The 10244-nt window shown below is 43.4% G+C and overlaps 1 protein-coding gene across 4 annotated transcripts in view; it reads right to left on the bottom strand.

Moving 5' to 3' along the window:
• uhrf1bp1l (UHRF1 binding protein 1-like) overlaps positions 1-10244 on the bottom strand; it is a 33476-nt gene that overhangs the window by 5467 nt on the left and 17765 nt on the right. Inside the window, exons 8-20 of one of the 4 annotated variants that reach the window (XM_034863610.1) lie at positions 9951-10131; positions 9640-9723; positions 9027-9188; positions 8519-8634; positions 8267-8408; positions 7634-7827; positions 6797-7531; positions 5783-6453; positions 4323-4406; positions 3471-3619; positions 2833-2990; positions 2410-2560; positions 766-807 (exon numbers count right to left, since the gene is read on the bottom strand). In XM_034863610.1, the coding sequence (XP_034719501.1) occupies positions 766-807; positions 2410-2560; positions 2833-2990; positions 3471-3619; positions 4323-4406; positions 5783-6453; positions 6797-7531; positions 7634-7827; positions 8267-8408; positions 8519-8634; positions 9027-9188; positions 9640-9723; positions 9951-10131 (2869 nt within the window). The remainder of the gene's footprint in view (positions 1-765; positions 808-2409; positions 2561-2832; positions 2991-3470; positions 3620-4322; positions 4407-5782; positions 6454-6796; positions 7532-7633; positions 7828-8266; positions 8409-8518; positions 8635-9026; positions 9189-9639; positions 9724-9950; positions 10132-10244) is intronic. The other 3 variants (XM_034863611.1, XM_034863612.1, XM_034863613.1) reach the window with 3 other exon arrangements.

Raw genomic sequence — 10244 nt, 5'->3', positions numbered from 1 at the left:
TCAAATGACAGAGGATTAGTAAGAAGATGGAGTAGGAGCTTGAGGGAAGAGTGAGAAGTAAAGGTGGAGGAAAAGAGAAAGAAAAAGGGTGGAGGAGGAGGGATTGCTCTTGTGAGATAAGAGGAGGAGAGGTAGCGAAGGGGTAAAGCTGGCATTTCTCTCATTGCCTGAGTCACTGGACTGAAACTGCAAAGTCTGCTGCAGTGGAGAGATGAGGAAGGTGGGGAGAAAGGAGGGGGAGACAGAGAGGACGAATTAGACAAAGCCGTGAATGGGAAGATCAGGGGTTAACACCAGTCTGCACAAATGGTTGCAGTTACTTTAAATCACACACACGTTTGTGGGCCTAATGTGGCAAATAATGGGTCCACTCACTCCATTACTGTCTAATTGAACCTCTCTTCAATTGCCACACACACAAAAAAGGAGAAAAAAGATCTCAATATCACATAAACACCCCCTGCCCTACACACACAACGCCACACACACACCCTGCCATACACACTCTCTATGTGCACTTGCAATGCTGTCAAGCAAAAGTCTTGAGTCTGGAAATGAGATTTGACAGAAGACCAACTGGAAGAAATAACGTGTGCGTGCGCAATCTGTGTGTACACACACACACACACACACGCACGCACGCACGCACGCACGCACGCACGCACGCACGCACACGCACACACGCACACGCACACGCACACGCGCGCACGCTAGGGCAAGCATGCATGTTAAGTTACAGATGGTGGATTAACACACAGCAGTTACCTTGGCTGCTTTGAGCAGGTATTGGTACTGAACACACCTTATCTGTGGGGAGTTATGGCAACGTCAATAAAAGGAAGAGAGGGTGTCTGTGTTAGTGTGTAAATGTGTGAGAGTACACTTGAAATAATGGTTAACTTCTTCTTGGACATTAGGGAATTCAGACTAGGGCAGCAAATGAAGATTATTCATTATAAATTATTCTGCTCAATATTTACCTCAATGAATCCAGTAACTGTTTGATCAAACATCGATCAAACAGTGAAAAATGTCTACAACAATATCCTAGGGCCTAATGTGACATCATATTAACTACTTACTTTGTCCTACCAAACAAACCAAAACCCCAAAATATTCTATTTACTACAGACCTAAAAAGGAAACGTAATCCTCAAGAACCTGGCATTATCAAATGTTTGGCTTTTTGGCATGAAAATGGTTAAAATTGGTTGTTAGCATAGCTCCTGCTCCTGTTTGTGTCTGTTTTGGGTGAAACGTGAATATCCTGATATTGCTCTTGGTCCATCTGACACCATCTGTCTGTCTTGTGTTAAAAATGTGAACTAGCAGAATACGAGGGCAGGAGGGGTGATCCTCCATGGGGCATCCTGGTGGTTTAAAGTCTGCTCCAGGACCTTTATCACATCTCCTTCCTCTTGCTGTCTTTGTGTATCCTCTCACTGTCTACTGTCAAATAGGCAAAACTGGTAAAAGGTCATCCAAAAAGAATTCCTACACATATTCATTCCTCTGCTGTTCTTTCTTGTTTAGTAACTGCCCTATTTTTTGGGGCTGCACGATTATGGCCAAAACGATAATCACGATTATTTTTGATCAATATTGAGATCAATATTAATTATCACGATTAGTCGATTTTAAACAAAACAAATTTTATACTCACATAGGCTATTTATAACTGCTTTCACAACCATATTGTGCTACATTCCTCTTATGTTGAAGTTGTATGTTGTACATACATACTCACAAACTGAAATAAATTGCCTAGGATGTATTTAAAAAAAAATGTATCTCTGTGAAAGTTTCTCCCCTTGTTTTCAACAATAACTGATTAAAAGAGCTAGGGAGAGTGCGATGGAAGTACTCAGAGTGACGGCTGACTCATTATAAATGGGACCACCAGGCTCCGTCTCACACGCTGTTACTCTACGAACTGAGGTTAGTTGCATACAATAACTTCTTCTGTGTTTTTCAACAGCAGAGTTACCAGCGGAAACACTGGTACAAATACAGCTTTGCATCTCCTGCTTAACAATATACAGCTGTGTTAATAACAATTAAAACTGTGGACAAATGTCATAAGTGTGGACCGGCGGCCGCTGTGTCTCTCTGTTAGGGTGGATTTGTTTTATGTAATCTACCAGCTTGTTCCTAACTCCAGTATTTTGCCAATAACGGTTTGCAGAATGAATATCAAACATATATTAAAAGTACATGTGTTGAACATTTCTACCCCATTTCTGTAAAATCAACCTTGATATCAATTCTGCTAACAAATAAGACCATGGTTGAATAGAATTGTCATACAATGAAAAGGCCTATTATAATTGCAATGCATCAAATAAAAAGCACCATCTTTTACCCTCAATTGCAGAGAACAATAAATCATGTATGCAGACATCTTCTTACCCAGGCTGCGGTTGCTGAGGTACTGTCTCAGGCTGACGTTGCCCAGCTGGGTGGGTGTGACCTGGCCCACCTCCAGAGCCACGGCCGTGCTCTCGCCAAACGCCTCCATGCCCACACACACCGACTGCACCTTCAACACCAGCACTGACACCTGGAGGAGAGGAACAAAAACACTCATCATATTCTGTGCTGCAGGGTTACTATACTTTTTGATTTACTGTATGTGAATTCCTAACTCTCTTACTGTACATAGTATATTGTACGGCCAGAATGATTTCAGAGATTGTAAATCCACAGTTACAGTTATTTATCACAGTGAGAAGTATGACAGTATATGAGATGAGAGCCAACAAATAAATGAGTCTACCAGAGATTTTGTGTTATTTCCAAACTTCTGCGATCCTCAAAGTTCTGGTATCTTACCAGATCTTTGGTGGGATGGTCGATGCTCTGGGAGGTCGCACTGACAGTGTCGGGGGACACACCTCCCTCCTGCTCCTGACCAATCACTGCTTCGGTGGCGCTCTCAGTGGCACTCTGCTCGCTGATGGCGTCCTTGAAGCCTGACATGGACACGTCATCTGCAACGCACATAACAATAAAAACATATTACTTACAGAGAGAAGGCACACATTTGACTCTGCTTTTCATGCATGCTCAGGTTTGATCAAAACACCATGAGACTAAAGTAGCTTACACTGTAACACTCCACATTACTGACATAGCAGAACAATGCTGCCACCCTCTGGTCCAACAGTTGCCTACCAGTGTACGTGTGTATTTGTTTTTTTATCTTTAGAATCAACCTCTGTACAAGGTCACCGAAACAACAAAACAATGACACTAGTGATAAAATATATACTTAATTTACCATTTGTAATTAAAAAAAACAACCATATTTAATGTTTTTATTTTTTAATATGTAAAGAAATGATGTTCGCGTTTCATAAATGTTACAACCCTGCATTGGTATGTTTGTCCAAAAAAGTCCATGCGGACTGGACACAAAAAACGCAGCTGCTGATCATATGTGTGTAAGTTTGCATTCATAGTTGCTCCACCTCTCTCTAGCAGACTGTACGTGTCTCCATCCTCCATCATGTAGCTGTCTATAGAGATGTTGTCCAACGACTGCAGGGACGGGCTCTTCTTCATGTTCTTATAGGACACGGAGAAACTGGACTGTGAGCGGTCCCGCATCAAACGACCACTAACACACACAAAAGAAATGGAGTGTGTTAGAGGCAGATCATGTCAATCATTTCTTTCTGTATAGTTTAAAATCTGCTGAGCAACACTGTCCATGCATGTCATTGATTTTGAATGACTGGCTGATTGGCGGCGGCATTGACTGAAAAAAAAAAGGGCCAGTGCTTTTATTTTGACATATCTGATATAGATTTGCTCTTATGCTGACACTGAGCAGAGCCTGCTGCGCTTTCAGAGAGCTGACCAGGCAAACTCATCAAACTATGAATTAAATATTGCTTCAGTCCTTTATGTGGTGTTGTTTGAGGTCATGTACCAAGTGTGCTATTCTTCCAAACCGCAAGAAAAGAGCTACAGAAAAATCACAACCGACAAAATCAAAGTGGCTCCCAAAAGACTGAGAACACAAGGCTAAAAAATAAATAAATAAATAAAGTAAAATAAAAGAGTTTCACAAAGAAGGAGCTTTGTTTTTTTATCTTTACCATCACCACGTAGACACCAAACACAGGACTCATTTAACACATACAGACGGGTTGTCTTGCACACATGCAAATGCATGCCCACAGGGAATTTACATACACGTGTTTGCACTGATTTATATTCATCTAAGGATCACAACTGCAAAGACAAACTCACACATACGCACATCGTACATAAACACACACACATTAATACGGCTAGTCACAGATCCAGTGCCTTACATGTTGGACATGGAATATAGGGAGGTGGATCTGTTGGAGTTTGAGGAGCTGAGGAAATCAGAAACCACAGACAAACTTCCTTTCCTTGTTAGAGAGAAACACACACACACACACACACACACACACACACACACACACACACACACACACACACACACACACACACACACACACACACACACACACACACACACACACACACACACACACACACACACACACACACACACACACACACACACACACACACACACACACACACACACACACACACACACACACACACACACACACACGTCAAAGCAAAGGTCAAGAGGCAGAAAAGGAAGTGAATGAGAAAACAAATGACAAGAATAGGAAATGCTGACAGACAGTAGATGAGACAATACACACAGGAAGACATAGCAGCTTGACATACCAACATTCATAATGTCAGAGACGCGTGCAAAGTCTGAACAACATTCATACAGACAAACAGACATGTGGGTGATCAACAAACAGCTCTTGTGTTCAGGAATAGACAGATTAAATTAGAGAGAGACTCAGTCATGAGATTCATCATCCACAATAAAGCACAGAGGGAGAATATTCTGATTCAGTTGTTAAAAAAATAAAATAATTGACAATTCCCAGGATAATATACTTCTGATCTTTTAAGGGCTGCAATGTACCAATCACTCTGTTGATTACAATTATTTGTGTAGCAAAAGCTGAAACAATTAATTAATAGAAAATTAAACGTCAAAAATTGGTTATAGTTCCATTAATTTAATTAGGCATAACACTAAATATTTGTTGGTTTTAGTCTCCAAAATCAGAGGACTTTCAGTGTTTATTTAACCGTAGAGTGATGATCTGTGGGCTTTTAGACTATTGATCAGACAACACAAGATTTAAAGAGGTCAACGTGAGCTTTTAGAACTGGTGATAGGCATTTTCAAATATTGTATTTTTTCCTTTTCATAGACTAAACAATTAATTGAAACAATACTGACAGTTTATTAAATCATGGAGTTGAAATCCCTAATGCCAGGTGGCAGGTGCCTTCTTTGAATTTTCTGTTGTTGTCAAAATCCAATTATATTAGATTTACAGTCATTTAAGAAGAGACAAAAGCAGGAAATCACTGCGTTGCTGACAATGAATCCAGCAAATGTTTAGCATTAAAAAGGCTATAAATTGACATTTCTGTCAAGTGACTGATTTGTTAAGTTAAGAATAATAAAAAATTTAAATTTCTGAAGGTCCAAGATAAAACAATTATGGTACTGTTCCCAATGCCAAATGTAATGTATGTAAATTATAAAAACTTAAATGCACAAATCCTTTTGATGGCCTTTTGTAAAGCACTGACTTAGTGCAAGACTGTGATATTAATTTAGTAGAGTGGTGTCGGCTCTGACGGGTGATGACACTGTGACACTGCCTTTTTGAGTGATAAACCTGGATTAAGTGAATACCTGGATATTGACTGAGGCATCTTGGCGGCTGCAGCCTTGTCTTTGTCGCTCCAGTCTGACAGGGGGTCACCCGTTTGAGATTTAGAATCTAGTCCAGCTATAACATCTTCACTTCCAGCCAACCCATCCAATACTGCCTCGCCTCCTTCATCTGAACTCCGCCTCCCAGAGTTCTTAGCTGAAGTCCTCTCGTCCAGCGAGGCTTTGTGATTTGAGTCAGGACGCGTAGAGTTGGGGATGAGAGGGGCAGGACCATGCGAAGCTCCACCCTCCGAGCTACCACCACATAACAGCTGGTCTACGGTGTATGCCCCTCTTGCTGCACCTCCTTCGGACCCAGAACCAGCTCCATCACTCGCCTTCTCTACCCCCTCACCTGCATCGCTCCCGGGCTCCAGAGTTCCCCGGCTCTCTGAGGGGGAGAGCTCGGACCCCAGAGGAGATCGTGAACCCTCAGGCTGGGGGATTGGCTTCAGGAGCAGGGACACCTCAGCACTTTTCAGCAGGAGACCCAGGCAGACAGTGAAGGGCTGGTGGTTTGCAAGATGCTGAGAGGCATCCTTGCGGTCTTTCTTGGAGCCCATTGCCTCCAGATCCTGCTGTAGTGTCTGTTGTAGGGCTTTGATGCTGCGCTGAAGATGCATCAGAAAAACATACTGCCGGTGGCTCACCTGGACAACACACACACACACACGCAAACAATTTTATAAGGTGAAACCAGCAAATGTTTGCCATATTTGATAAATTACTTAAAAATGTGTTTATCAATTAAACTTTTGTTTCATTTGAACACTAAAAGGCTGCTAAAATTGCCCTTCTTCACTAAATCTTTGCACCCTTGTGGTGTGATGCGACACTCCCACATGTTTAATTACAAATCTGATGAGCAATAACCAAAACAATCCACATGACAGACTCACACATTGATTTTCAAGTTGTGTCTTTACACATTCACCAGTTAAAGAGTAATGTATATTGTGCAGTATTGAAAAGTATATGGATGAAAAAAAATACCTGAGCACTTAGTGGCTTCTGCACATGCACCAATACATGCACATCTGCTTCTTTACTTGATGATGACAAAGAAGAGGAGGAGGAGGAAGGCGGGCTTTCCAATGAGAGGGGTTTATGAAGTCCGTTCCTGGGAGGCAGTGTTGAATCGTGTGCTGATGTTGCAGCACCATCAGTACTGTAATAGTCCTTTAATAATCGTTTCCTCTGCAGACGTGCGACAGCTTCTCCTGATGTGCTTCTGGACAAACCATCTCTGAGCTTCTCCTGGTGCTGGACAATCTTTGCAGGCTGACATGCCCACATGGTAAGAGGGAAGGAGTCCACAAAGGGCTGCGGCCGCCCCTTGCCTCCGCGGGTGCCTTCGTAATCCACCCAGAACTGGGCAAAATGCAACGCCCAAAAGTCAGAGGCGGCTGGCATCTTGAGGGCGTCTGTGCCCAAGGTCGGCACCACCAGGCCCCGGTAGATTTCATGAAGCTTGGTGTCTTGTTCGTGAGCGTGGCGCTGGAAGACGGGATGGAGAAGGGGTAAGGAGGAGGAGGAGCGAGGGAAGGAGGAGAAACAGGAAGAGAAGAAGGGCTCCTCTTCAAAGGCCTGCAACAAGGACTCGAGGTGGGAGCGGGTGCAGTTAGCCGGCTTCCGTGTGTTTGTGGCCACCATTTCTGAGGTCTGCACTGAAATGGAGCGCGGCAGATCAGCGGGACAGGAGGCGTCCCAATCAGTCGGAATCACCAGCTAATGGGGAGTAGAAAACAGTAAAAAATGTAAAAAAAACAGCTACCAGAGACTTCATTCCACACTTTAAATCTGAACAAAGGTTTCTGCATTCCACCTCACCTTGAGCATGAGGCCATCAACCTTGATGTCAACATGCTCTTCTGGTTTCTGTGAGTCGCTGAGCTTGTAGATCTCCATGAACTGCTCCAGACTCTGCCTGAGGTCGAGGGTGAAAAGGTTGATCCACACCAGGCTACGAGGATCCAGAACCAGCTGCAGGGCGTTCAGCTGGACGTACAGGTTCGGACACGGGACTAGATGAGCGGGAGGAAATTGGGAATGTGGAAGAGACCAGGGGTTGTAGTCATGTAGAGGAGGACATTAGAAAAATCACAAAGAGAGGAAACACAACAAAGAACAATTTTCCCATTCTTGCCAACAAAAAGATTAAAAAGAAAAGTGTTCATAGAATGTTTCCTAACGGAGGGAATGTTTGAGAAAACCATAACATTAATAAATTGGGTGATTCCTCATTCACAACACTGGGCGTACTCCAGAAAATCAATGTCTTCTCAGCCAAACAGCCTTCATTACTTCCCCTAAGCTGAATAAATGGCCTGAATAGATCCAAAAGGGAGGTGAGAGATAGCAGTTTGCAGCCAGAACAGTGGGCCTGGTGTATAAAAACAGCTCACGACCTACAAATAAAGATTAACTTTTCTAAAATGAGATGCTAAAACACAGAAGTCTTACTGGGATAGTCTTTTCCATCGGGGAAGTAGTACTCTGTGAACTCAACATGTATGGCTGGCATCTCTGCGGGAAGGTACAAGGCCTTCTTATTGCAGGAGATCATGGTCTTGGGGCTGGAGCGACGCTGGTCTGCTGTTGACACCTGCAATAAACAAAAAGACACAAAAAACTACCACTCAAAGTTAGCAGTGAAGAGGTATGTGGTCTCAGTGATTCCACACATTTTGTAAGCCAGAGTGTGTCTGTAGGGACCTGGTAGATGCTGAAGTCAGCCATCCTGAGAACCACAGAGCTGGACATGAGCTGGGTCTTGGGGGTTTGCGGGGGAGGAGGACTGAAGGAAGCGCTGGAAGAGGTGCTTATTTTACCTGGAGAGAAAGAAAGAGAGATGGAAGGATCGAGAAATTAGAAATAGAATGACAAAGATGGAGACAAACAGGGCAACCTCAGTACTCCAAAGAGGAACCCTTTGCAAAAGGTGTGTATCACCGCACCCAGATGTGCGCACACACACACTGGGGTACCTGGCTCTAGACACCAACAGCACTGGGCCGGAGGCTGTGTGTGTGGGCTCCACTCTAGGAGTTCTCCATCTGCCTCCCTAAGCCCTACTCCTCCTCCTGCTCTCTCCTGACTTCCTAGAAACCAATACCCATCGTCCTTAAGGGACACTGGAGGACAGAAAATCCGCAGGAATGATGTGCTGTTTGTGTGCAAGGAGATACAACAAAAATGTACACCCTGAGGCGTGTGTGTTTACCGTGTTGTGGGGAACTGTGTGTAGGGACCGAGCCTTGCTGGTCTCGAACCGCACTCTTTAGCATCTCCACGTTGGACTTGAACTCATCCAGCAGACTCCGTGCCCAGCCCTCTCTGGTCTTGGTGGCCTCGCTGTAGTGCATCCAGTGCGCACAACAGTCACCTGGAGCGGTCAGAGAATAGGAGATACTCGTTTTTGTAATATTTATATTAATATTTTGTATCATCATCCTCTGATGTAAATACTTTCAAAAGCATTGGAAGTCAATCATTTTATGTTTGGTTACAACTATAGTATGCCTAAATTATTGCAAATGAAAATAAAAACAAGAAACGTGGACCAAAAAAAACGCAAAAGATGGAGGGACACAAAAGGCAATATTTTAAGAATAGGAGAAAAACTAGAACAAAAATGCAAAAAGGGTAATAGAGATGAAAAAAGACCACACTCAATGAGGTGTGTAAGCATAGGAGAAGTTATGAGAAGCTAACCTAGCTTCTGCTCCAAAACGTTTTGACATAATTCAAAGCCAATAACACTTGCTATGAGTTTATAGTGAAGATGCAGGAAGCATTGCATAAATTAGCATGCAGAAGTGATACAGAATCCATACCTGCTCTGTGGAAAGGGTAGTAGTCCAGAGTAATGGAGCTGAAGGAAAGCTGCATGGCCCCACCCGTTATCCTCTTCTTGCTCACTGCACAGAGGGAAGACAGAAAAATAGAGTCAAAGCTTTCCAGTAAAATGTTGTTAAAAAGTAGTCTGATGCACTAATCTCTGTGGTTTAACTAAAGAGAAAAATGTAATGTTTATTTATGTATCACATGCCCCACCTGGGACATTTCTGTGTACCTTACAGCATGTACGCATGTGGATAAATGCACACCACAATGTAGAGCATATGTAGATCTGTGCATATGCTACCTTTGTCCTTAACATGGATGTCATCACAGATGTGCAAGTCGAGGTGTGTGATCTGCAGGTGGTGGGACGTCTCGCATACGTCGTAGGCGCTGAACAGCTTGGCCATAGTTGCATTCTGGTCAGCTGCTGTGGACGCCTGCTGGGTACGCACCTGCTGGGCTGTGGGTGGCGCTGATGACACCTGGTGAACACAGATGCGCGCGCACACACACAAAAAAGCACAGATACAGTGATTAGTGTTGGAAGTTTTAGACGGTAATGTGCTGTTGTTGATACTTTTTTTAAGGCTTTGCT

This window comes from Etheostoma cragini, chromosome 23, assembly GCF_013103735.1.
Source record: "Etheostoma cragini isolate CJK2018 chromosome 23, CSU_Ecrag_1.0, whole genome shotgun sequence".
In the NCBI taxonomy this organism is placed as follows: Eukaryota; Metazoa; Chordata; class Actinopteri; order Perciformes; family Percidae; genus Etheostoma; species Etheostoma cragini.
The sequence above is the reverse complement of the archived record's forward strand: the minus strand, read 5'-3'. Positions and strand labels throughout refer to the sequence as shown.